Consider the following 23,571-nt stretch of genomic DNA (forward strand, 5'->3'; position numbering starts at 1 on the left):
TTGGCGTAGAGTAATACGTAGATGATCACTCGATAGGTGATACAAACTTGCGACGGGTTGTGCCTCTAATAGGTCTTCTTTATCTAGTTGTGGATTGTTTAGACAAGGTAGCACTCGGGGGCTCTGGGTGAAGTGGAGTTGCAGATATATATAGATATCACACCCGCCTGTCATATTATATATTCTGTATACTCGGTGTAAATTGGCAGATGTGATCTTTTCAGGGAGCAAACACATTGAAGGAGTGCCATCTATACGCTATAATTGCAATAATATCTTTCCTAAGGCACTGAACATGAGAACGGACAGAACATATCAGACCGAAAAGCTACAGCTTCGGCGACGAGCTGCCCGAGTTGTCTGCAGATGCACCCGGCACCATAGCATGATCCTCTTGTTCCTGTTCCGTTTCTATGCCATGAATTACATCGTCGTGTATAGCATGCTCCAGATTGACCTTAGGCCCCTTGAACCACTTATGTGCATCAACGAACCACCAGATAGTCACCGCGAGCATCGGTCCTCCCCAGACCAGACAAGTCCAATTCATCAGGTCGGGCGTCAAGTTCGATCCTGTATCAGCAGGAAGGCAGAGGATTGGCACCATGAGCAGAACGAATCCTACACCGAGCCCACCGATCCACGGGCCAAACGGGCCTAGATGCCATGGTCCTTTACGGAATCGGTTCCCAACGAAAAAGACACGGATGGCGATGGGGATAGCAAAGGCAACAAATTGTGCGATGGCTCCGATGGAGAAAAGGGCGCCAATGGCCACGTCACCGGCGAAGAGAAGGAGACACATCAGGATCCCGAGGATAGCATTGATAATGACAGCATTGACTGGAGTGTCGGTGACAGAGTTGACATGCTTCCAGTACTTTGAGAGAGGAAAGCAGTCATCGCGAGCATATGCATAGGTAACTCGGGATGCAGCCACCATGCAACCTTGGCCCATGGAGAATCCGCAGATAATGGTTAGCGCAAGGATTGCGAGTGCTCCCTTACGTGACATGACCTGGAAAAGATACGATGCCCACGGCTGTCCAAGGTCTGAGTTCAATACGGCATCAATATCCACCACGGTGTAAGCGACGACAAGCTGCAGGAACCAGCCCATGGTTCCACCGACGCCGGAGGTTATAACTATTGCCCGCGGAGAGGCGATATTGGCGTTGGAACATTCCTCACTGAGGTGAAATGGAGAGTCATAACCAGACATAGTCCAGATGACTCCAACAAAGGTCATGAGTACGGCAACGCCATCTGGATAGTCGGTCATGTTGGTGATTGTTCCCCATACCTCCTTAGACGAGGTGAACTTGGGCGAGTTTATAGTGCCCGCGGGAATGGCAATGATGACAGCGACCAGTGCAAACATGTTGAAGGTTGACCCCCAGGAGTTGAAAACGGCAACCCATTTTGTTGGCATACTGCTGATGATCGTGTGGACTATCATGATAAATGTAGTCAATAGGAAGGTCTGCCAGTTGGTAGGGGTATAGCCCGGGTTCTGTATAGATCCTGCAGCCAAGATCATGGCGGCTAGAGCGTAGTCCACTGATGGGGCTGCAGTAATTTGGCCAATCCAGTTAGACCACCCAGTGATCCATGCTGCGAAAGGGCCGTAACGTGGAGGTGCGAGCACCGCAGCTGCATAGTACAGCCCTCCACTGCAGAAGTCAGCACCGTCTAAAAGTCTCGTAGGATGTGTTCGAGCGCACCTAGTGGGCATGGCAGAACAAAGCTCTGCCATAGACATTGCCACGCATTGGATGAATATCATAGCTATGATCCAACCCCAGACCATCCCAGCGGTCCCCGCATATCCCATACCTGTCTCGCGAATCAGCCTGTTGAGCGCCCAACCACGCCAGGGTATGTACCATAGTATATTGTGCTTGCAAACGACGGGAGTAGTCCGAGCACCGCAAAGCTGACGCAAAACGTTGTCCATAGCGAGAACTCGCGCTTGAATTCCTGCTTGTACCCGAGAGCTGTGATAACTCGCTCATCGGCATCCATCGAGTCGTCGAAACTAGGGATATCTCCATTGGGAAGAACGGAGGTTACAGGATCATGAGCGGTATCATCAGTGGCCTGCGCATTTGACGCAGTCGGTCTCTTGCCGGAAATTGACATGATAATTGATCATGAGCGGTCGCATTCGATAGAAGTCAAGCTGGCGACCAAAGCCCACGAGCCACAAAATTTAGGAAAAAGTCCAGGTTGGAACAGGTGACGAAGATGGCCGAGATCTTGCCTTTAAGGTAGCACCAGATGCATGTATATGCAGTCAGCACGGGGTCGCGCATTGCTGCAGACGACGGAGGCACCGATAGGACAAGACGGTTCGTGATCATCTCAACGATAACTTCGATATCCAATGCAGGGGCCTCTAGGCGTCTGGGCCAGTAGGCGATCGGAAGCTGGGACCCCGCGCGTCAGAGTGCATGTCTACCATTCTCAATCAGGCAGGTTCAGGCGGAGACTTGGGCGTGCCCGGGGAAAGCTTGGATGGTTATCAGGTCAGTAAGGATTTGGAGATGATAAGACTGAGATAAGAAATTCTGTAGTCATGGATTGCTGCAGTTGTATTCGTCATGAGAACCGAAATTGACGCACTTGTGTTTGAATGCTGTTGAATGTAACAAGAGAAGATGCCGAAAGAAGAGCGAAGGAAAGAGAGAAGGTTGCACAGGTCTTGTGACTTTGTTGATGTCCTTCGGCCAAGCTTCCTACCTCCTCCTTACCTACTGATAGATCTTCCATCTCCAACAATGCTCACTCTTTGCAATGGCCAAGGCTATGTTCTTATGCCGTTTTTAGGAGCTAGAGCAACTTTACCGGTACTTAACACCTCAGTCAAATCTCTTTGCTCGACACGATGCTATTCCCAACATCAGCCCGATCCTCCTTTGACCAATGTTGTCGGGAACCCGCACGATTTCTTTCAACATACAAGCGGGCGATGGCTATGGAACGAATAACAGCAGCTTCAAGAGCGATATCGCGAGTTCGACATTGCTGGATTGCAAAGAGTCGCGATGGAAGCATCCTCGGCAGGCCCATGTGTCCGCATGGAGAAGCTGGGTGAAGGGACATACAACAAGGCTTTCAAACTTACCATGGCCAATGATAAGATGCTTGTCGCTCGCATCCCAAGCCTAAATGCCGGGCCTGACTTTCTGACTACTGCCTCAGAGGTCGCGACGACGGACTTTGTGAGTTGTAGTACAAGCTTACGATCACTTCTGACTCCAGCCTCAGCTAAGAAATGTCCTTCATGTTCCTGTACCAAAGGTTCTCGGCTAGAGCTCCATATCCGGCCCTACAAATCTCGTAGGTTCAGATTACATCGTTATGGAGCATGCTCCTGGCACGCAGCTTGCGTTTGTGTGGCCGGACATGAAGGTTCAGTGCAACGTACAAAGTATAAAAGACATTGTGGAGATTCAGCATAAGCTGCTGTCAGTGCACTTCTCTCAGTGAGTATCGCATGTCTATGCATGGATCATGCATTGAACTATCCTCGGTAGCTACGGATGTCTTTACTTCGCTGAAGATGCACCGCCAGGGCCACATTCAGCCATGCTCACTGGAGACGACCTATCCCACGCATTCAAGAAAAACGTTGCTGATAAGTTTTCGATTGGGCCAATGGTAAACGCGAGTTCTGGAATAAGGAACGGGTGCATATGAACATTGACCGCGGACCATGTATGCGGCACACTTATGAATATAACTCCTTGCTAATGATCACACAGGGCCTCCGCTTTGGGGTTAATACAAGCTCCTTCCTTAAGAGAGATATCCTGGCTTGAGAAACATGCAGACCGTAACCCTATTGAAGGACTGGTCATGCCGTCCCGCAATACCTATCCCCCTACAGAGCATATATCTTTGATTTAACGCTATTTACCTCTAACCCCTCATCTACTACCATCGGAAGAGGATATTGCGGGAGCATTCTTATGTCATGCAGATATGTCTTCGGCTAACATATTCGTGGACGATGATGGCAATATTACAGGCATCATTGACTGGCAAAGCTTGGCAGCTTGTCCTTTGTTTGTAGGAGGTCGCCCTCCGCGCTTCCTCGACTACAGGGGTGAACAGCTCTCCGAACTTCCTGAGGATTTTGACACTCTGGACGAACAAAAGCAAAAGTCCATCAAGTATCAACAAGACAATTCGAAGATACTATACATCTACAACGATTACACAGAGGAGAGAAATCCGCTGCTTCATAAAGTATACAGCTACACGGGTGGCCGCCTGTTCTGAATTCCTATCAGCGGCCGGGCGAGTGTCCGCTTAATTTCTCTCCAGAAGAGATTCGCAAGCATTATGAAGACGGTGAAGGATGGAATGGGGCTCAGGACATATGGGTTTTCATCGAGCACATCCTCGATAGGGACGGCTGGGCATCTAATGAGACATACGAGACCGCCAAGTCCATTTACGACTATATTCAGGAATTTCAAGACGCGCAGTCAAAGGAACAGGAGGAGAAAAATAATACTAGCAAGGAGCAGTCTGGCCATGAGTAATGAGCCTCAATTAACGTCAATAGCTGCTATCGCCCAGGGTCATTGATGACTTGAGATACGACGGCTGCAACTGGCGCGACTCATGACTTTTACGACAATCTATAATATCGGCTCAAATCAATATGTCCAATAGATCAAACACACTGCTCCTAGGGCTCGATGAGCCCGCTTTTGAAGAGACAAGTGCTGGCGCTGAGATTAACTTCGAAGGAACCTGGACAATATACTACAAATCTTACCTCCATACTGCGTACACAAGCACACAGAGCCCAGTATACTTAACCGACAAGGCAGTGTGCTTCATTCCCCATCTACCCTAAACCCCGTCAACTCACCACAGAATGCAGAGTCCGGTCTACCCTCAACATACCTAGCGCTTCACTACGGCCCCTCAATTCTTCACCGCAGTTCTGCAACAGGCCAACAAGTCTCAGTGCAATGTCCTAATCAACTACAGCATGAGCATGACAGATAAGGCGTGTCCTGAGAATGACGGGAAGCACAAGTGCTAATTCAGAGTAGTCCCCGCCGCAGCCCTAGCCTACCTGCCTAAGGTAGGCTACAAGCCTCTGACGTCGGTATGGTGAATCACAGCCCCTCCAGAATTAGAATCAGATATAACTCCCGAGTTCCAACTCCCGACTCCCTGCTAGAGGGAAGGGCGCAGCTAGCCGGAGTAAGCTGGACCCCGGAAGGATTGAGACTCGAGAGCGAACTTCCACCACGTTGAATTCCCTCCGTACGGTGTCGCGTGACCATGACCATGACCATGACCACGCTCTGAACCATATAGGCGGATCTCAACTAGCTAGTCTACCTACCTAGCTATTTCTACAAGCGCTAAGCAATATTCCCCGAGATTGTCTAGGCTATCATTACAATTACCAAATACTTCGGTTGTCACTGGTGCATAGGGTGCAGTTAATTTGTATAGATGATAGTGCTAGGAACCACATAGCACTATAGCACTAATGGCCTTCTAGAAAACTACTAAAAAACCCCACCTACTCCGTAGTCCGTATATAGCCCCGTTTCAAACGTGACTACTTTAGCCTCTACTAGGGGCTCGGGGAGTCGGGAGCGCTGGATACCTATGTAGGGACTGATGGGGCGGCCATGGCGGCAGGCCCAGCGGCCAGCGGCCAGCGGCCAGCAGAGACAGGGGCAGGGGTTATGCTTATGCTTAGCACTTGCCACTTAGCATAGCCGTCTGGTCCACCAAAGCACCCTGGCTCTGAGGAGAGTACCTATGAAACCAGCTCAAACAATAGTATCATTGTTATTGTTGGACGTAAGAGCGTGAGGGGTCATCTTAGGCGCCCCAAGCTGAGTTGATCACATTGCTTATGCAGGAACGCGAATAAGCATTTCGCTATTCTCCTATCGAATCTCCGTATGATCTCTGCAGCTGCTATATTAGAGCTATGGAGACTCTGAGGGAACTAGGGCTCGGAATTCGTCCACTTGCAACCAACGAGTAGCGGCACAGCCTCGGCGAACCAACGCCAGAATTAAACGTTGCACCGTAATTAGCGGAGGAGCCAGGGGCTTGGGGCGGAAGACCGAAGCCTGTTGGAAGCTCTCCAAGAGGGGCAGGAGCCAGGAGGGGTGCTCTTATTGTCAGGCTCTAAGCTATGGCGGAGTCGTGGTATTTCGGGGACCCAAAATACTCTGTGTTGGTTCTAGGCGTTGGTGTAGGATGTAGATCTAGATACGTTTTCCTTAGTGTATACGCATATCCCGCCGAACTCACCTTTTGCCAATTTGGAGAGCTTCGAGTTGTTCATGGAAATTGCTTTCCAACAGGCAACCCTTCTTGACAATTGATTGCAGAATTGGAACCCTACCGCGTTGGCAGTGTATGCAGTACGCACGTAGCATGCGTAAGACGCTTGCTGAGCGAGGCTCTTGGAGAGGCTAGAGTTACCGAGCAAGAGGAACCTTTAGACTTTCTGCCCCCAGGTTTGGCCGCGAAACGTGTGAGACTACTGAACTTTGAACGTTGCTCAGACTCGAGAGCCAGAGCGACGGTATTTTTGAGCTACGAACAGTGAGCACGTACTCCCGCCGTATGCCATGTTCGTACTACAGTACGTAGTACCTCGGCAGTTGGATGTTGAATACAATCCCGTAGAGGCGCGAGACATCGTCATCTGAAACGACGAAGGAATGCCAGACGCGGTGAGCTTCGGATATTGCATTCGGATAGTGTGAAGTTGAGGGGTAGACTTTCTCAATCCGTTTTCTCGACCGAGTAGTAGTCTATCTTGTCTCGTCTTGTCTTGGAGAAAAATCGCGCAAGATATCAAATCAGGGGAAGGGGGAATTGGGAAGGAGTCGGCTTGGAAGCTGACAGATGCAACGGTGTGAGCGGGATGACGCTGATGTTGTTGGCTGCTGAAAGCTATGACCAATTTTCTATGTGTTGGTATTTCGGTGAGTGCTCGTTGATCATATCGCGATAGTCGCGCTGCGGCATGGTACAACCAACGGTTCTGTGCCATGTGCTAGAGCCTAGCGGACCGGCTTGATCTGATATCTGACGTACTCCTGTACGAATATCGTTGACGGTATACCACTGTACAATAATGCTATGCGCGTAATATGATACGGCATGCATCGTCGCTGTGATATCCGGCTTATTATAGAGTCAAAATCTAGACTCGCATTATTAATAGATAATCTGGCGTGGACAGTTTCATTTGACACAAGAAAATGGCGAATGAAACCTGCCGTTACCATACCGATCTCTCGTTCGTCACCGCGTTCCGCGAGTCGCGGTTCGCAGTGAGAATCGACAGGGGTTGACAGGCAGAAATGCTTGGTTGAGTTGTTGAACATGGCGTCCTTGCTAGAAATCTGATAGAGCGTAGCACCAATCACAATCCGGCTGTCAACCTTGGAAGAACCGCCAACTCAGAATGTCGAATTTTGGCTCAGACCACGCTCACGCCTTCAAGACATGCAGATGAGGTGGGTGGCGTCAGAAGCAAGCATATGATTGGCTTCCAGCTCTCCTGAGATTGAGACGAACCAGACTTGGCTTCGGGCTTCCTCCGTTCAGCCCGGAAAAACGTCGCCGGGAGAGCAAAAGTTGAAAAGTGCCGAGGCACAGATACATTTCGAAGCCCGCCCTCTGTGAAACCCTGTTCTGTGATTCGCGGTACCGAGTTTCGCTGGAGGGCAAAGGCGATCTGCAGGCCTGCAGTAGTCGAAGGTACCAGGCGCGCCATGCCGAAGCAGGTAGGTGGGAGGAGGGCGGTTGTCTCCGGCCAGACCGGCAGGCGCAGAGAGACAAACCCTCCGATATCGACCGCCAGCCACTGTGTTTCTTATCCTCTGCCACGTATGAACAAAATTTCGGAGTTTGTAATTGGCGAGTGGGCCAACAGGTTACGTAGCATATCGCCCGTAGCCTACAAAGCCAATTCGAATGGCGCGTTTAGTCAGTAGACCACGTAAATGGTAGGTCAGGCATAAGGAGCCCGAAAGAACGATTTCTAGTATAGACATCTGGCGCCAAGCTTCAAGAATGCAAATATGACGGTCCACATGGGCAATTCTTCACGCTGCAAAGTGGGAACCTGGAAGCTCTCCTGGACCCGTATGATTGTTGCTTTCTTAGCGATGATCCGTCAAGCGCGCAAAATGACAACGCAGGTCAGAGCGACACCGCCTGGATGGGCTTCGTCGAAGATTCCATGGGCGGGCCTTCGGCTTCGGTGGTGGAGCTGGCTGCCGTGATCGGACCGCCACATTGGGCGAGGTGCATAGTGGAGGACAAGACCAGAAGCAGCGGATAGGCCCATGGATTCGCTAGTTGGGTTTGAGAGTTGGACTAACTCCTTGGTAGGCTCTAACGTGAAGACCACGATGTCCCAGAGGAGAAGTTCCCTGGGGACCGCTCACACAAGTGGCAAGTCGGGCGAGGTTCTGCAGAAGAGTACTGAGATGGCCAAACTCAACTTGTCAAGAGCAGACGAAAGGAATTGGAACACGAAGGAATGGTGTTATTCTTAGGTGATGGTCTTGTGACGTGCTGGATGTCTCTGAGTCCTCCGTCCGACCGCGTGGCTGACAGGGCGACCGAGTCGAGTAAGAGCAGAGCAGACTCGGATCTGGTCAGTGACATCCCGAGGTCTCCCGGGCTAACCTTCCCTTCTGGGACTGGCCCTTCCGCGCCTTGCCGGTCAGGCAGAGACAGAGCGAAGAAGCACTGTCCTCATCTTCTTTATTCTTGACCGACGTCAGCAGTGGTATCTTGCTCTACAGACCACGCGCAGTAGAACCTGATATGGACTTGTGAAGTTTGAACTGACCAGGATCAGTAGTAACGGTTAGCTGCAAGAAGAGCACTAAAGCATGGGCAGGTCCACAATCGAAACGAGAAGCTCTTCAGAGCGACAATCCTTGGTGGAGCTCAGCCGCCAACTCTTTTGGCACGCGCGCAGCCACTCATCGCTGGCGGAAGAAACGCAGCTTTGAACTATTGGAAATTTGGATATGGCAAGGTTTCGCAGAACCATAGTTGGTAAAGTAGTAGACTCTTGCTGCTGCAGAGTTGGCACTTGTTTAGGAAAAAGTACGGTTTGCTCGTCTAGAGGTCTTGAATGCGATATTTAGGTGACTGGTCTGTGAGTGCTGAGTGGTCGAAAGGTGCGTGGCAGCAGGGCGTTGACAGCCGGCCTGCATCTGCCACAGCCTGTCACAAACCTGGGAAATGCAGTCTTAAGACTATCGAGTCGTCATACTTGGAGCTGGCAATCGACTACGGCAGTTTTGACTTTCGGGCTTTTGGCGATTGAAATGAAGGGTGTTGGTTGGAATGTTTGGAAATACATTCCGTCGAATAATGAATGCTGCAGTCGAGATATGCTGCTTGCAGTTGTGCTCGAGCGGCTAAAATATATTTCCAGGGATTCAACGGTATGCATGACCGTTGCGCGGGTATGACAAAGTGCTGGTCTGAAAAACGAGTCTCGAGCGATATGTCGTTAACCGATACGATATTATTTTCAGAGAGATATCGGTTATCTTTGTTTGTTGTTGTTGTTGACAGCTGTTCTATATCTATATCTCATGATCGTGATGGAGTACAAGATTAAGCTTAAAGAATGTATCCACAGCGCCCATCCAAGTCGTGCAAACCGTGCCTGGATCTCCAGATTGATCCTGCCGTCAGCCGTGGAGTCAAGTGGGCATGATGATGTGCTTTCGAATCGAGATTCTTGAACCCCCAGTCGCATCTCTCCACTCGGCCGTGATAGCTCTGATAAGGTTGTCACCCCTACTTAGAGATGTGGAAATGTGGATGTGCCATGAGGTTGATGGACCAATATTCGGGCGGCGGAGACTGTTGGCTGCGGAGAAATGGTGCATGTGTCCGAGCCCTATGGAACGGCGGGGGGAAGGATTCTGCAGATGCGTCTGAGCATCTACTTTGCAACTATAGCGTATACGAAGATGTCTCAAGGTGCTTGGAAATTCAAGGATTGGACATCTTTGACAGGGAGCAAAAGTACAGACGCGTCCGATCCTTCCGGGCAGGATGAGAACGGCATTGCATTTGATTTCCAAGGATCAAGGCCACTCGGAAGCTCAACCTTGCTGCGCACCCTGGTGCTCATTCCATCCCGCTTCCCTGTCGCATGAAATGTGAAGGGCCAATGAGCATTGTACGTGCATGCTTCGTGAGCCTAGCCCGTAAGCCTACCAAGATCGTGACGAGTGCCCGGAAGTTGCAGCCTGCGACTCGGCAACAGATGAAAGTTTCAAACCCCAGCGCCTGGGCCTGTTTCTGAACCCATCATTTTGCGCCGATTCCGCTTGCGTCGGAAGCATGAATCGGAGGGGGAGGGAGATTCATCAATTGCTGGATGCGGGAAGGTTGGTCGAAGTGTATCGCCAGTCGTCACCGTGTTCGGCACACGTCCGACATGGACCAGCCACCTCAGTCTCTCAGAATCGGAGAGTCAGGATTTGGAGATGTAATTTGAAAGGAACAATCAGCCAACCAAGAAAAAGGTGCAGAATGCAGACCGCTAGCTGGCAGCATTTTCCCCTGTTTGCCGCTGCTGCCAACCCAATAATTCTTCCCTTCTTGCCGGGAGAAGTTCGGACTTGGTTCGTTCCAAAGTGCCTTTGCCGGTTTCTGGTTAGTCTGCTGCAATTGATCGTACGTTGTTGTTAGATATTCGCGAAACAGCGAGTTCCTCAGAAAGACACATTAGTAGTGGGTATTATGAGCATGATCGTAGAGATACTGTAGGAGACTAAGAGTAAACTGCTGTCCAGTGACAAAGAATCGGCAGCAGACTCGGACCGGGAGAGGCGCGAATCAGGGCAGCTCAGCATCACCAAATCACGACCACTTCACCAGAAAGAATAATAATATTGATTATTCAAATTTCTGTTTTCTGTTCGCCTCCCCGAGTTGTGATCGTCACCGCTTCGATCGTTGACTCGGCTGCCCTCGCCCTCCCCAATTATCCCTCTCTCTTTCTCTCTTTCTTTTCTTCCGTCCTCCCCCGTCTCAGTGCTAGAGTCAGTCCCTTCAGCTCCGCCGCCCTCCGTGCTCTCGCCTCCCCTCCCTCCCTCCATTCCCGTGGAAGTCCTGCTACCTTTCCTTGGGTGCCGAATTTCCTCCCTAATCTCTTTTTTCTTTTTTCTTTTCTTTTTTTTTTTTTTTTATTTTTTGCAAAAAGGAAAAATTCATATTTTTTTTACCAACACTTGAACTGCCCATTCTGCCTTCTCGTTTCTTTTTCCCTCCCTCCCCCTTCCCTCCCTCTTCTTCTTGACCTCCGCACCTATACGCGTTTGTCCCTGGCTAGACTTGCTCCATCAAGCACTGCATCCTAGTCGATATCGCGCATTGTTGTTGACGCGAGGCAGAAATTGGCTAAGCCGTCTTCATCCTTTCCTTGACTGCTGGTGTCGAGACCCACTTCCACGCCGGCTTTTCTTGGTGGATCACAACCATCTTCTGTTTTGACAACGTGCGGATAAAAAGAAGTTCCCACCACGCCGCGATTTTCCTGGTGGGTGACCGTGGAGACCTCAGATTAAGCATCTCAACCTGTCCTGACTTTCTTCTTCTCAGTGGAGTACGCGAGATCCTGTACAACATCGTCGTTCGTGACGCAGCATTCCTTGGGAGTAGTCGACTTCGCTGCTCTCTGCTTGTCAAACGCAATTGACCCAGCGTCTCCCTGCCTGTCGTTTTCGTCTGCCTCCGGGTTGAATTGAGAGAAAAGTCGCGTCGGAATAAGATTCGGGGTCATTTCGACACGAACAGAACACAAGGATATTCTGTGGGAAAACTCTTCAAGTCGCGATCAGTGAACGTCGTTGAAAGGGCAATCTCTTGTCGCCTCAGACCGATTGCTCCCGCGTTGGAAAAAAAGCCCATCCACAAAGAAGAATTTTCTCGCCCTGCGATCAATGATCGAGATACCGTGAACTCTTTCGCCAGCTCCCAGTTCGAATCACCCCTCATCATCTCTCGTCCCCAGGAAAAGAACACGTTCTCCGCCTCGTGATGGATCCCAGAAATCACCCTTCTCGGCCTCCGTCGACCAGTCTCCCCCAGGGTTCCACGCCTCTGTCCTCTGCACCGATGCCCATGCCTCAGTACACGATGCAGCCTCAGTACCCGGTCTCTCAGCCGCACACTCTGCCTCCTCTACAGCCGCATCATAGCCAGTCGCCTGCCCCTCATTCTTACATGGGGCAGCCGCCTTACCGGCCTGATCTGAACCGGTACCCTGCCTCAAGTCATGATGTTTACGCGTCGTCTGCCGCGCCGATCATGCCACACACCACCGTGGGCAGTCTCCCTCCGACGTCCTTCCTCTCCCATCCAAACCCGCAGGCGCAGGCACAGCAATCGCCCCATTACCCTCCCCCTCACAGCGTGCTCCCACCTGCCTCCAGCGCTCAATCATATCCGCAGCCCATTGCGCCCGCTCCTCCCCGGGACCGTCGTGACTTCAATGGCCTTCCATCCGGCGCGTTTAGCTACTCCGCGGATGGCAAGCCTCAGACTTGGATGAACGGAGACCCAGTGGCCACCAACGGTGCTGCTCCGTACCCCGGAAAGGAATCTCCCCGCACCCAGGTTGTTGGCTCTCAGGGCCGCCGCGGTATTCTTCCCAGCGTGCCTGGACGCGCGACTCCTGTCACGAACGGCGTCAATGGCACTGCCAAGAACACCACCATTCCGGCCAAGGATGCCGATGGCAAATTCCCTTGCCCGCACTGTAACAAGACTTACCTTCACGCCAAGCACTTGAAGCGTCATCTGCTTCGCCGTGAGTATCTTCAATTCCAGCTTGGAGTAAACAAGCAAAAACGCGCTCTAATTTGCTAACCAAATTTCTGAACAGACACCGGTGATCGTCCTTACATGTGTGTTCTTTGCAAGGATACGTTCTCTCGAAGTGATATCTTGAAACGCCACTTCCAGAAGTGCTCAATTAGACGTGGTAACCCCACGGGCGCCACCCACTTGTCGCACCCCAATGCGCACGTCAAGAGGTCTCAACAGCAAGCTGCGGCAAATCCTGCAAAGCCCGTTCAGGATGAAGTCAGTAGTAACGTCCCGCCTCCCAATGGCATCCCGGGTACGACCTACGGCGAGGGAGCCGTTAACGGCAATGGATTGGCTCCGGCTCGGCCAGGGTACGCTGATCACCAGACTATGGGCTTTCCGATGACATCTGTCAATGGAATGGGCCGCGGTCAGCATGAAGACGCGTTCCCCGGCCGGCCGCACCAAGGAGCTCCCTGGCCAGCTCCCAAGCAGAGCCCGTATCTCGTGCAGCCGGGTGCTGACCCCTCTGGCCATCAGCTGAATATTGACCGTCCCATTGAGCAGGTAAAACAACCCGTTGTTCACGATCCTAAGCGCCCTGTGATGCCTGGACATCCCGGCCACCCCGGCGAGCTTGACTGGGCCTCGATGTTCCAGCCCGGAGCCCCCGAGGGTTACATGAACCCTGTGTTCTCCCACTCGATGCCCGGTGGCCAAGAGCCCATCCAGGCTCACGTTGACAACGAGCGCAAGTACTACCCCACCACCACTGCCGGTGCTCAGGAAGGTGGAATGAACGGCCTCTACTTGGCTTCGACTATGAGCGGCGACGGTAAGTTCTCACATACAATTATTGCTTGCCAGTTACTGATCATGATATAGGTACCGTTCAGCCAGCCAGACAATAGATTGAGTCGACATTCGGGGGTCACCGCGTGTCCTGTATTTGTATCCGGTTGAGTTCATATTCGTCACAAAAATAGATTTACGCAAACCGATCTCCTATTTTTTACAAACGCTGCGATTCTCGAGTACATTATGAGGTCGAATTGCTCAACTGCGCCTGGAACGCATACTCTCCACATGATTTATTTTCTCGAGATTCAGCAATTTTCAAGTTACGAAAACGATTTCTCTATCTGGGGTATCTTGTCAGTTTCGTTTCATTTTCTCCGGCTTGTCAAAAATATTTGCAGCATTTCCAACGGCGAGTGCAGTTTTATGAGTGGCCGATGGTATGGGGTGTGGTTTATCCGGCGTCCAACTATAGACTCGGGCATGTTATTGTGTTTGCGGTTCTGGTTCCTCTCGTTTCTTTTTCCAATACGGCCACACGATTTTCTCTTGCGAAAAAGGCTCTGTCGACTGTCGACCTAGCCCACGGGTCTGTTCTCGCCTACCTTTCGTGAGACGTACGCGACTCGTGGGTTTATTCGAGCTTTGCATACTTCACGGCCGCTCCAACCCGCATGTTCTCTCGCCAAAACGATGTAACTAGGCCTGTATTCTGGTCGGATATGGGTGCTTTGACCTCGGAGAGTTTGTTTTATCCTTGCGTTTGTTTGTGCCGGTGTTCTGTATCTTTATCATTGTTACGGTCTCACTTTCTCCTGCCGATTACATACGTTTGCGAACCGGTCTAAATTTCGACCGGAGCGGCAGTGCTGCAGTTTGCCTGTTTGCCTGTTTGCTCTTGTCGCGATGCATACCTGGTTTGCGTCAGTTGCATTACGTTCTTGTTTATTTTACAGTCCTGTTGTTTGCACGGGTCGACAGGACTCGGGTGGAAAAGCCAAGAAGGCCAAAAGCTAGAATATAGAGCGAAATCCGAGAGAATAAGAAATACATTATAGATCTGTCATATGGTGCATCAATCTATGGATTATAAGTGAGATGATTATTATTGCTGCTGCGCGCCGTTCATCCGGGATCCGAGAACTCCCTACAGCCGGCGACGCTGCTCAACCCATCCTCGGAATAGTCGAAGGATGAAAGTATTAAATAGAGGATCATCTAACCGCCAGCCAGACCCTTCGGTGAGGACCCCAGAGCACCAGCGAACTGTCTAGAGAACGACGTGGGGTTGAGAGACGTCACCGCAAGACGGCGATATCAGCAAGCGGTGATTGGCTGCAGTGCACGGGTTGACTCGGGCATTTCAGGATACCTTCCCAACTTCAACTTCATCCGTCCCCAAGCCATCACTCCCCCGCCTACACCACCCTCGCTGCTTGAATCTCCCCTCTGACACTCGCATTCACTCCCCAGCCCTTGCTTGGCAGTAATCCTTGCACAGTCTCACCCCACCACGGTTTTCCGAACATCCGATAACCTCCCGGCGAAGCGGCTGTGATCGTGATCGTGATCGACTCGCCTGCCGGCTTTTCCGCGACCACATCTTTCGTGCCTCACGACTTGGAGTAAACACTGCGAGGGGGATCATATCATCATGTCGACAAACCGCCCTTTCTTAGCAAACTTCCTCGCCGCCTTCCGCGCCCAGTCAACCTACAAAGCCTCAACCGCCGGCTCGCAATCCAGCGGCTCTTCATCTCTCTCCCCATCTCAGATCGCACAGGGCGCACGCGCAATAGCAACAAAGTCTCAGGTGTCCACACAGTCATCGTCACAACCATCCTCATCATCCTCTGCATCCCCAGCCGCAAATGCCAATACCCAGCCATCCTCTGAATCATCGCATCACTACCACCACCATCATCACCACCACCAGCCCTCCAGACAACACTCTCACACTCGCAGCCCGCTAAATCAGCCTGCGCCGCCGGCTGACTCACTGCCGTCGTCCCCGCCAACATCCTCTACGCCTATCCCCATCACCAACAGCCACGACCGCCAGCGGCGCGGAAGCGATAGCTCTTCTGGCTCTGGTGGGTTCCGGGATGCGCTGGGCCCCGAGAAATGGTACATTGGGGGTCGTACGGCGGCCGGTGAAGAGCGGTTTTATCGGCTGGGTATGGTGACGAAGGGTGGAGGGCGACTTGGAGGAAGTGGACGCGTTGGGAGTATCGACCAGTTGAGTCTGTAGACTCGCTGATCTCCCGTGCCCGTCCTTATATAGCGTGATCTATTCAATGTCTTCATGGGCTTTCGCTGGACTGGGACTGGATCTTTGGTTTGCGTGTGTCTTGCGATGATGATTCTCATTATAAAATCTTTTTCTACTTCATGATTGGCCTGGACTGATTTGGTTTGATTCAATTGGATTGGGCGTTTCAGCTGGGCATTCTGGGCGTTGGATTGGCTGGTTTCTTTCTTTGCTTTCACCTACCAAGTACAGGGTGTACTTTTGTCTGTTGGACCGGAGCTTTACTTTTACTTTTATTTACCTCTTTCCTTTCTCTCTGTCCATGTTTCGAACATTCGTTGTTCTACGCGCTTGTCTGCGTCATTGATTGACACATTCTTCAATCTTTGAAAGAGAATGAGCTTGTACATGGGTTTTGGTTCTGCTGTTGATATCCTCTATATATCACGGCTGAACCCGACGACGACGACCTGCAGTGACCTTCGGCTTCCTAGTTGATGCCTGTCACTTGGCTGAAAAGTATAGATGAAATATACACCACTCTTCACTTCTTTATATGTTCTTTTCCTTGGGATTTTCAATAGGTGCATTGATTACTGAGCGTAGACGTTGGCATGCTGAGGTACCTACCTAGGAAATCTAGTAACCTTTCTCTGCACTATAATCGTAAATACTACCCACACACCAGCTCAAACAACCAACTGCCCTATTCAATGCGCCAAAAGCCCTTCCCTCTCCCCTTCACCATCCACATTCCGTCCCTTCACTTTCTTCCCTCTTCTCAACCAGAGTCTTTCCAATACTCTCCCCACCCATCCGTTTCCCTCATGCCCATAATCACCGCGCTCACCAAGCCCCAACATCGCAAACGCAGACAAAAAACACAAATTCCCCAGTGAAAAAACCATAACGGTCCACCCAAACCGCCACTCCACGAACCCGCCCCATAATGAGCCGAGGAACATGCCCAGGAACTGGGCCATTGTTTGGAGGCCGAAGGATTGGGCTATGCCTCTTGTTTCGTTCTTTTGGGTTTTCGTTTTGGTCTTTGCTTGGGGTTGGGGATGGTGCTGGTTTTGATGGGTAGGGGTGGGTTGTTGGGATTGCGATTGTGATTGCAACTTCACGAGGACATCCTGGGCTTCGACGAATAGGGCCGGTATGGCGAGGTTCATTAGCAGGCCTGTTAGTGTTAGGAGGCAGAGGAGGCCAGCCATGTGCGCTGGGGTGTTCTGTTTTATGGCTGCCATTCCCATTAGGGGAAGCGGGAGGAGGATGAAGGAGGTGAATGTTGGGATGCGCGGGCCGTGTTTATCTGAGATGTAGCCTGAATCGCGAAGTTAATTTGGTTTGGGTTGAAGAGAGATGGAAGAGGAGATGAGGATGGGAAGAATGGCTCACCGAAGAATGGTTCCAAGAGTGCTGTTAGGGCAGACGGGAGGAAGGCTATACCTGCGCCTAGGGCTGTCCAGTTGAATGTTGTTTCGACGAAGATGGGGATTGTCTGTTTTGGCCATGGTTAGTCTATATACAGGGAGAGACAGGTAGCTTTGGCGGGACAGTGATAGGTGTACGTACCGCATCGAAAGCGGAGAATAAGAGGCCCTGGACGAGAAGGCCAAATGAGGATATCACCACGCGAGGTTGGCTTGCTATTTGGAGGATTGTTGGTGTGGCGGACTCCTGCTCGTCGTCTTCGTCTCCGTAGCCGTTCGCTTGGACATCTGACGATTCATCCTCGGACAAGCCATTGGATGCTGGAGGTGCTCCGAAGGTGTGATACCCGTCCTCATTCTGGACAGACAATATAGGCTCTCCAGAATCCTCAGGAAAGTCATTAATCCACTTCGCCGCAACCCCCTTCTCAATAACAACAACCCGCATGATCAAATCAACACCCACAAGAGCCCCCGCAACAGCCATGGTAACCCCATACCCAGCCTGCTGATAAATAATACCACCTAGCAACGGCCCCAGCATGAAACCAAGCGCAATTGCAGACCCCTGGTACCCAATCGTCTGGCCCAGGTTATCAAAGGGGACACTATCCGTTAACAGCGCTAACCCGGCAACAGCAACCATGGCCGTTGCACTACCCTGCAGTAAGCGCGCAATTACGAAGACAGCCGTTGACCGCGCGAATGCGAGCATGCCCATTGAGGCGCCGAGGAAAATTAGGCCGAGCAGGTAGGGTGCGCGGCGGGTTGGTGCTGCATCGACCAGGTAGCCGAATATGGGACAGCAAAGGAAGGCAGTTAGAGCTTCGGACATTAAGAGGACGGAGACCCAGTATTCTCCTGTGATGGGTTGTTAGTGAGATGTCCTTGCGTAGGTGGAGATGGGGGTAGTACGTACGGTCATCGTATGGGATGTTTGCGCGCTCGACAAGGGCTGTTGGGAGGATGGGGACGACCTGGAAAATTTAGTACTGGTAGCTTCAAGGCAGCTATAAGCTATAAGCGTATCTTACCATAGCGTAGAGAAAGTAGTCCTGATAATTGTGTTAGCAAAGGTCCATGCATAAAGTTTGCGACAGGCATATACCGTGAATGAAGATATCCAGACAGTAGCTATGATAAAAGCTGTTGAGGAGCGATGCCTTAATAGCCATGGGGGATCCGACGACTTCATTGCGGCGATGATCTTGAATTTTTTGAGCAACTTTGCATACTATGGAAGGTTGTTTGTTGAGTAAATGAATTGAAGGCCTGGAATGTCAAGCAGAGATCGTCGCTAAAGTTCCGCGACAACTGACATCAGTTCCCCACCACTACTATAAAGCAAGCTCCAGCTCCAACTCCGCAACTCAATCACAACGCAACACTACAACCCTACAGACAGACGTAAATCTTTTACATCTCCAACAATGCGCTCCCCACACCTCCAATACATGCAGCAGTGCCTCTCCCTCGCCGAGAAATCCACCCCGCTCCCCACAAACTTCCGCGTCGGCGCCCTCCTCCTCTCCCGCAAAGACGGCGATCTCATGTGCGAACAAGACCAGCTCCTCTCAACAGGCTACACAATGGAACTAGAAGGCAACACCCATGCCGAACAATGCTGCTTCACAAAATACGCATTCTCACACTCCGTCCCCGACGACCGGATATCCGAAGTCCTCCCCGACGAACCGGACCGCAAACTAATCCTCTACGTAACAATGGAACCCTGCGGCAAGCGACTATCAGGAAATCTACCTTGTGTACAGCGGATCGTACAGACAAAGGCGGATGGGAAGCGGGGGATCGAGAAGGTCTACTTTGGGGTGAAGGAGCCTACGACCTTTGTGGGGGAGTCGAAGGGGTGTAAAGTGTTGACGGAGGCGGGGATTGAGTGGCGTGTTGTTCAGGGGCTCGAGAGGGATATTCTGACTGTTGCGGCGGCGGGGCATGAGAATTCGGAGGAGGAGGTAAGGGTTGCGCTGAGCAGGGTCGAAACGAACCTAGATGATATTAGCGACGACGAGGCGAAGAGGCAGGATTTGATGAAGCGGAATCCGAAGAAGAGGGTGATGGAGGGGGTGACTCCGCGATAGTTCCATTCCATAGTTGAAGAGAAGAATTCATTGCATGGTTGAAAACATGGCGACTATAGACGCATGCAGCACATACATTGTACATAAAGCGTTGGGGTGCTCCGCGGACTGATAAGATAAAGCTGGGAGGCTGCGGCCGGCTAGAACTGCGGGCTTCGGAGGTGGCCGATAAGTCCTCATCAGCCCATCCCTCGTCCATTGTCTCTCCCGGCTTCTTTAAAAGGTCCGGGATCTGCTCTCGGGCTTCGCAGGAACTTATTTCTACCTCCAGAGTTTCCGGTTTCCTTGCTATTCCTTGTCCCTTGTCTATAGACATCCGCTATCGCATCGCCTCCACCATGACTGTCGCCGCTGCCCGCTATGGAAAGGACAATGTCCGAGTCTACAAAGTCCACAAGGACGAGAAGACCGGTGTCCAGACCGTGGTCGAAATGACCGTCTGCTGTCTTCTTGAGGGTGATATCGAGACTTCGTGAGCTTCTCTTACCTCTCTACATCCTCCAGTATCAGAGGAACAAAGAAACTAACATATGTACATCTAGCTACACCAAAGCCGACAACAGCGTCGTCGTCGCAACTGACTCCATCAAGAACACCATCTTCATCCTCGCGAAGCAGAACCCCGTCACACCCCCTGAGCTCTTCGGCTCTATCATCGGCACCCACTTCATCAACACCTACAGCCACATCCACGCCGCGCACACCACAATCATCACGCACCGCTGGACCCGCCTGAACGTCAACGGCAAACCACACCCACACTCCTTCATCCGCGACAGCGAGGAAACTCGTAACGTCGCGGTCTCTGTCTACGAGGGCAAGGGCATCGACATCAAGTCTTCCATCAAAAAGCTCACTGTGCTCAAGAGCACCGGCTCACAATTCCACTCGTTCGTGCGCGATGAGTACACTACCCTCCCTGAAGTATGGGATCGTATTCTCAGTACCGACGTCGAGGCTACCTGGGCTTGGAAGAGATTCAGCGGTCTCGACGACGTCAAGAGCAAGGTGTCTAACTTCGACGAGACATGGACGGCCGCCAGGGAAATTACGCTGAAGACCTTCGCCGAGGAGAACAGCGCCAGTGTCCAGGCGACGATGTACAACATGGGCGAGGCGATCCTGGCCAAGCAGCCGCTGCTCGAGACGGTCGAGTACGTGCTGCCGAACAAGCACTACTTCGAGGTTGATCTGAGCTGGCACAAGGGGATTAAGAACACCGACAAGGACGCTGAGGTTTTCGTTCCGCAGACCAACCCTAATGGGCTGATCAAGTGCACTGTTGGCCGGTCGTCCAAGGCTAAGCTATAGACTAAATGGTCTAGATCTTGTGTATGTAGGACAGGCGTTTGTGATTTGTATATAGCGGGACAGGAATGGCATTTTATACCTCTTGAACAAACACCATAATAGTGTCTAGCAGGACCTTCGTACGTATTTTAGTGAGCTGGAAAATGACAACTGAGAATATAGAACATTTGAACTCCCACCCATGCGCTAGATAAAACATCATACATAATGTGATACACAGAATAGAATACAGTATATGCCGCTGGTATCTAAGTAGCCGAGCAATCAAATCAAAACAGTGCGGCCCCGATGAACCGGAACCTGACCCCTATTCACTCACTCATACTAACAGCCACACTTATGGCACGGTGGGAGCCGGGCCCGCGGCCTTGGCCTGCCGAAAAGCCTGCTGCACCTCCGGTAACGCGCCGATCTTTGAGGGCGTCGATTCTCCGAATCGGACGATGTTCTTCTCGTAAGGGTGTGCGAGGCCCTCGAATGCTGTAAGCCTGTTAGTTATACATTCCCCAAGCAAATAGACCAGAAGCACGGAAGAAAAGAGATAAAACATACTCTTCAACCTAGCCAACCGCTTATCCCTAAGTCTGTTCTTCGGCAACATCCCCCTAACAGCGCGACGCAGCACCTCACCACCACCCCATTTCTCAAACATCTTGTCCATCGTCATGCTGCGCAGACTACCGGGACGTGTGTTATGCGTGTAGTAGAGCTTCTGGAACCGCTTCTTGCCCGTCGTGCGCAGGTCGTGGCAGCCCACGGCAACGACGTAGTCACCGCAGTCGGTCGACGGGTCGTAGATCGGCTTGTTCTTGCCCATCAGGATGAGGGCAATTGAGGTGGCGAGACGGCCCAGGCTGCGCCCGTCTGTGCCGACGTCAACGTGGTGCCATGTTCGCGAGTAGGCGAGGCGGGTCTGTATGGGTGGTCATGATGTTAGCTGTTGGAACTTTTTTGAACTGCGGAGGTTGCAGCGGATGGGATCATAATGGACTGGGATTGATGAGTATAGTGAAGGAGAAAGCATACCCTTCCAACAGTCTGCGACATCTTGAATAACTTGCACACCGGCGGAGCTCAACGGTGCACCTTGATTGACTTGATATAGCCTTAGCAGAGCAGACCTCAGATATCCAGACTTGCGGCCGCGGAGTCTGCCAGCCCGGCGCCCGGAGAAACCTGCCTACCGAAACCGCCCAGCTTCAACCACGTGATCAAAGAGCAAGCCCTACCACTTAACTACCAAAAAGTACTAGCGCAGCACTAAGCGAATTCCACCCGCACGGATTATTGCGCCCGATCAATCCCCGTCGAGCAGAAGAAAGTGTGCACGACGACGACAACTTCAACCCACCAAATCCACCCAGCACACTCCCCCCTTCGACACCGACAAGGGCCATATATTCACCATGGCTTCCGTCCCGAGTGTGCAATGCTTCGGCAAGAAGAAGACGGGTAAGCTTTTCCCAGCTCGAGAAAATGATATCGATGGAAGGAATATTTTGATGTTGGGTTTGGTTGTGCATTGGATTGAGGCTGATCGCGTTGAAATTATTTAGCTACCGCTGTCGCCCACTGCAAGGTATGAAATTACCCTCGCTCGCATCGTTTTTGCTCGTCATTGTCAGCGCCTGGGTTTCGGTTCGGTTTTGGATTCGGTCTGGTCTGGATATGTGCGGTGCGGGACTTGGCTGGGACGACTATATATGGTGGAAAAATGGGTTGCTGGTACGATTCGAACTGGAAGGAACAACACAACAGAATAGCGACAAAGTGGAAGGAGACGGGAAACGAATGTCTTTGCTACAACACCCATCGCACGCCAGACAGACTTTGAACCCAGCCGCAACCGGAACCCTCGCACGATTCAAACCCAACACGATCTCAATCTCGAACACGCACCGCGAATGTTGGAATCAAACGCTAACTTCCCAAACAGCAAGGCAAGGGTCTCATCAAGGTCAACGGCCAGCCCCTCGCTCTGGTCCAGCCTGAGATTCTCCGCTTCAAGGTACGCCAGCAAACATACATTTTTCACCATCCTCCAAGCACTCTCTAACAACACGTCTGCAACAGGCCTACGAGCCAGTCCTCATCGTCGGTGCCGACAAGTTCGCCGGTGTCGACATCCGCGTCCGTGTCTCCGGTGGTGGTCAAACTTCCCAGGTCTACGCCATCCGTCAAGCCATCGCCAAGTCCCTCGTCGCCTACTACCAGAAGTACGTCGATGAGCACTCTAAGAACCAGCTGAAGCAGGCTTTCGTCCAGTACGACCGCACGCTCCTCGTCGCCGACAACCGCCGTGCTGAGCCCAAGAAGTTCGGTGGTCGTGGTGCTCGCGCCAGGTACCAGAAGTCCTACCGTTAAGTGTCTTGCATGTGTGTTGCTGGGCGCTTTGGAGGGGGTTGGAAGCTTCTGTTATCTATGTGTCTATTCTCTTTACGGAATTAAAAAAAAGATTTTTCATGGGATCTTATGGTGAATCAATTTGTGGTAAAGATGATCTGGCACTACCTCCGGAAAACCGTGAGGTAATGAATGGGGACGGGGATGGATGTGTCGTGGCCCGCTGGGCAACCGGAGGGTTTATGTACGACCTCTGGTTGTTGCAGTAGGGGTTGTGGGATTATGGTGCGATACTGGCTCTGTCTTGACTGGATTAGTATAGGCCAGCTCTATGAATATCACCCAATTTCCCTTCTTCAACTGCGTACCTTCTTGACTTGAGGACAAACTGATTGCACCGCCATTAGCTCGGCTGTTTTTGCTCTAGATATAGCAGTTCCTCCTGCCTAAGCAGTCTTGTAGGGTGAAG

General features: G+C 51.6%; 11 protein-coding genes across 11 annotated transcripts; 6 read left to right on the forward strand and 5 right to left on the reverse strand.

The window, feature by feature from the left end:
* Positions 1-134: 134 nt before the first annotated feature.
* BDV14DRAFT_172329 (amino acid permease) lies at positions 135-2,638 on the reverse strand. Its single transcript, XM_073768567.1, has 3 exons — positions 1,887-2,638; positions 1,725-1,836; positions 135-1,673 (listed from the first exon to the last, which is right to left on the reverse strand). Exons 1-3 carry the CDS (start codon positions 2,140-2,142, stop codon positions 329-331), a joined length of 1,713 nt encoding a protein of 570 aa, XP_073628554.1. The 5' UTR covers positions 2,143-2,638; the 3' UTR covers positions 135-328.
* A 142-nt stretch (positions 2,639-2,780) lies between these two features.
* Positions 2,781-5,652, forward strand: BDV14DRAFT_189429 (kinase-like domain-containing protein; the record flags this gene model as incomplete). Its single annotated transcript, XM_073771196.1, has 8 exons — positions 2,781-2,927; positions 2,994-3,231; positions 3,347-3,488; positions 3,540-3,692; positions 3,768-3,858; positions 3,955-4,254; positions 4,299-4,495; positions 5,580-5,652. 8 exons carry the CDS (start codon positions 2,781-2,783, stop codon positions 5,650-5,652), a joined length of 1,341 nt encoding a protein of 446 aa, XP_073628555.1.
* A 216-nt stretch (positions 5,653-5,868) lies between these two features.
* On the reverse strand, positions 5,869-7,215 carry BDV14DRAFT_172332 (uncharacterized protein). The gene has a single exon (XM_073768568.1). It carries the CDS (start codon positions 7,055-7,057, stop codon positions 6,560-6,562), a length of 498 nt encoding a protein of 165 aa, XP_073628556.1. The 5' UTR covers positions 7,058-7,215; the 3' UTR covers positions 5,869-6,559.
* Positions 7,216-7,282: 67 nt separating this feature from the next.
* BDV14DRAFT_172333 (uncharacterized protein) lies at positions 7,283-7,895 on the reverse strand. The gene has a single exon (XM_073768569.1). The coding sequence runs from the start codon at positions 7,784-7,786 to the stop codon at positions 7,490-7,492; it is 297 nt and encodes a 98-aa protein (XP_073628557.1). The 5' UTR covers positions 7,787-7,895; the 3' UTR covers positions 7,283-7,489.
* Positions 7,896-11,888: 3,993 nt separating this feature from the next.
* Positions 11,889-13,937, forward strand: BDV14DRAFT_53031 (uncharacterized protein). The gene is made up of 3 exons (XM_073776971.1): positions 11,889-12,865; positions 12,941-13,699; positions 13,750-13,937. Exons 1-3 carry the CDS (start codon positions 12,094-12,096, stop codon positions 13,773-13,775), a joined length of 1,557 nt encoding a protein of 518 aa, XP_073628558.1. The 5' UTR covers positions 11,889-12,093; the 3' UTR covers positions 13,776-13,937.
* A 953-nt stretch (positions 13,938-14,890) lies between these two features.
* BDV14DRAFT_172343 (uncharacterized protein) lies at positions 14,891-16,456 on the forward strand. Its single transcript, XM_073768570.1, has one exon. The coding sequence runs from the start codon at positions 15,317-15,319 to the stop codon at positions 15,911-15,913; it is 597 nt and encodes a 198-aa protein (XP_073628559.1). The 5' UTR covers positions 14,891-15,316; the 3' UTR covers positions 15,914-16,456.
* A 41-nt stretch (positions 16,457-16,497) lies between these two features.
* BDV14DRAFT_53063 (MFS transporter) lies at positions 16,498-18,614 on the reverse strand. The gene is made up of 6 exons (XM_073776972.1): positions 18,458-18,614; positions 18,384-18,404; positions 18,269-18,326; positions 17,492-18,210; positions 17,315-17,417; positions 16,498-17,240 (listed from the first exon to the last, which is right to left on the reverse strand). Exons 1-6 carry the CDS (start codon positions 18,542-18,544, stop codon positions 16,624-16,626), a joined length of 1,605 nt encoding a protein of 534 aa, XP_073628560.1. The 5' UTR covers positions 18,545-18,614; the 3' UTR covers positions 16,498-16,623.
* Positions 18,615-18,676: 62 nt separating this feature from the next.
* Positions 18,677-19,538, forward strand: BDV14DRAFT_172346 (putative DRAP deaminase). Its single transcript, XM_073768571.1, has one exon. It carries the CDS (start codon positions 18,780-18,782, stop codon positions 19,446-19,448), a length of 669 nt encoding a protein of 222 aa, XP_073628561.1. The 5' UTR covers positions 18,677-18,779; the 3' UTR covers positions 19,449-19,538.
* A 49-nt stretch (positions 19,539-19,587) lies between these two features.
* Positions 19,588-20,908, forward strand: BDV14DRAFT_172348 (urate oxidase). The gene is made up of 2 exons (XM_073768572.1): positions 19,588-19,920; positions 19,991-20,908. The coding sequence occupies exons 1-2, from the start codon at positions 19,787-19,789 to the stop codon at positions 20,757-20,759; spliced, it is 903 nt and encodes a 300-aa protein (XP_073628562.1). The 5' UTR covers positions 19,588-19,786; the 3' UTR covers positions 20,760-20,908.
* BDV14DRAFT_172349 (mitochondrial 54S ribosomal protein uL13m) lies at positions 20,909-21,893 on the reverse strand. Its single transcript, XM_073768573.1, has 3 exons — positions 21,786-21,893; positions 21,312-21,672; positions 20,909-21,239 (listed from the first exon to the last, which is right to left on the reverse strand). The coding sequence occupies exons 1-3, from the start codon at positions 21,804-21,806 to the stop codon at positions 21,097-21,099; spliced, it is 525 nt and encodes a 174-aa protein (XP_073628563.1). The 5' UTR covers positions 21,807-21,893; the 3' UTR covers positions 20,909-21,096.
* Positions 21,894-22,036: 143 nt separating this feature from the next.
* On the forward strand, positions 22,037-23,471 carry BDV14DRAFT_172350 (40S ribosomal protein uS9). Its single transcript, XM_073768574.1, has 4 exons — positions 22,037-22,211; positions 22,316-22,338; positions 22,696-22,767; positions 22,833-23,471. The coding sequence occupies exons 1-4, from the start codon at positions 22,166-22,168 to the stop codon at positions 23,121-23,123; spliced, it is 432 nt and encodes a 143-aa protein (XP_073628564.1). The 5' UTR covers positions 22,037-22,165; the 3' UTR covers positions 23,124-23,471.
* Positions 23,472-23,571: the final 100 nt, after the last annotated feature.

This window comes from Aspergillus stella-maris (assembly GCF_047715825.1).
Source record: "Aspergillus stella-maris strain CBS 113639 unplaced genomic scaffold BDV14scaffold_24, whole genome shotgun sequence".
Classification (NCBI taxonomy): Eukaryota; Fungi; Ascomycota; class Eurotiomycetes; order Eurotiales; family Aspergillaceae; genus Aspergillus; species Aspergillus stella-maris.

Excerpts from the sequence above, each read along its gene's own strand:
- BDV14DRAFT_172329 (XM_073768567.1), bottom strand. The coding sequence starts at position 2,142 with ATGTCAATTTCCGGCAAGAGACCGACTGCGTCAAATGCGCAGGCCACT. Across the intron at positions 1,837-1,886 it reads TGCAAGCACAATATACTATG|GTATGGGATATGCGGGGACC; the intron begins GTACATACCCTG and ends TTCGCGAGACAG. Across the intron at positions 1,674-1,724 it reads TGTTCTGCCATGCCCACTAG|TGGAGGGCTGTACTATGCAG; the intron begins GTGCGCTCGAAC and ends TGACTTCTGCAG.
- BDV14DRAFT_172332 (XM_073768568.1), bottom strand. The coding sequence starts at position 7,057 with ATGGCACAGAACCGTTGGTTGTACCATGCCGCAGCGCGACTATCGCGA.
- BDV14DRAFT_172333 (XM_073768569.1), bottom strand. The coding sequence starts at position 7,786 with ATGGCGCGCCTGGTACCTTCGACTACTGCAGGCCTGCAGATCGCCTTT.
- BDV14DRAFT_53031 (XM_073776971.1), top strand. The coding sequence starts at position 12,094 with ATGGATCCCAGAAATCACCCTTCTCGGCCTCCGTCGACCAGTCTCCCC. Across the intron at positions 12,866-12,940 it reads GAAGCGTCATCTGCTTCGCC|ACACCGGTGATCGTCCTTAC; the intron begins GTGAGTATCTTC and ends ATTTCTGAACAG. Across the intron at positions 13,700-13,749 it reads TTCGACTATGAGCGGCGACG|GTACCGTTCAGCCAGCCAGA; the intron begins GTAAGTTCTCAC and ends ATCATGATATAG.
- BDV14DRAFT_172343 (XM_073768570.1), top strand. The coding sequence starts at position 15,317 with ATGTCGACAAACCGCCCTTTCTTAGCAAACTTCCTCGCCGCCTTCCGC.
- BDV14DRAFT_53063 (XM_073776972.1), bottom strand. The coding sequence starts at position 18,544 with ATGAAGTCGTCGGATCCCCCATGGCTATTAAGGCATCGCTCCTCAACA. Across the intron at positions 18,405-18,457 it reads TCTGGATATCTTCATTCACG|GACTACTTTCTCTACGCTAT; the intron begins GTATATGCCTGT and ends CACAATTATCAG. Across the intron at positions 18,211-18,268 it reads AAACATCCCATACGATGACC|GAGAATACTGGGTCTCCGTC; the intron begins GTACGTACTACC and ends AACCCATCACAG.
- BDV14DRAFT_172346 (XM_073768571.1), top strand. The coding sequence starts at position 18,780 with ATGCGCTCCCCACACCTCCAATACATGCAGCAGTGCCTCTCCCTCGCC.
- BDV14DRAFT_172348 (XM_073768572.1), top strand. The coding sequence starts at position 19,787 with ATGACTGTCGCCGCTGCCCGCTATGGAAAGGACAATGTCCGAGTCTAC. Across the intron at positions 19,921-19,990 it reads GAGGGTGATATCGAGACTTC|CTACACCAAAGCCGACAACA; the intron begins GTGAGCTTCTCT and ends ATGTACATCTAG.
- BDV14DRAFT_172349 (XM_073768573.1), bottom strand. The coding sequence starts at position 21,806 with ATGTCGCAGACTGTTGGAAGG. Across the intron at positions 21,673-21,785 it reads TGTCGCAGACTGTTGGAAGG|ACCCGCCTCGCCTACTCGCG; the intron begins GTATGCTTTCTC and ends CCACCCATACAG. Across the intron at positions 21,240-21,311 it reads GCGGTTGGCTAGGTTGAAGA|CATTCGAGGGCCTCGCACAC; the intron begins GTATGTTTTATC and ends ACAGGCTTACAG.
- BDV14DRAFT_172350 (XM_073768574.1), top strand. The coding sequence starts at position 22,166 with ATGGCTTCCGTCCCGAGTGTGCAATGCTTCGGCAAGAAGAAGACGG. Across the intron at positions 22,339-22,695 it reads CCGCTGTCGCCCACTGCAAG|CAAGGCAAGGGTCTCATCAA; the intron begins GTATGAAATTAC and ends CTTCCCAAACAG. Across the intron at positions 22,768-22,832 it reads CTGAGATTCTCCGCTTCAAG|GCCTACGAGCCAGTCCTCAT; the intron begins GTACGCCAGCAA and ends CGTCTGCAACAG.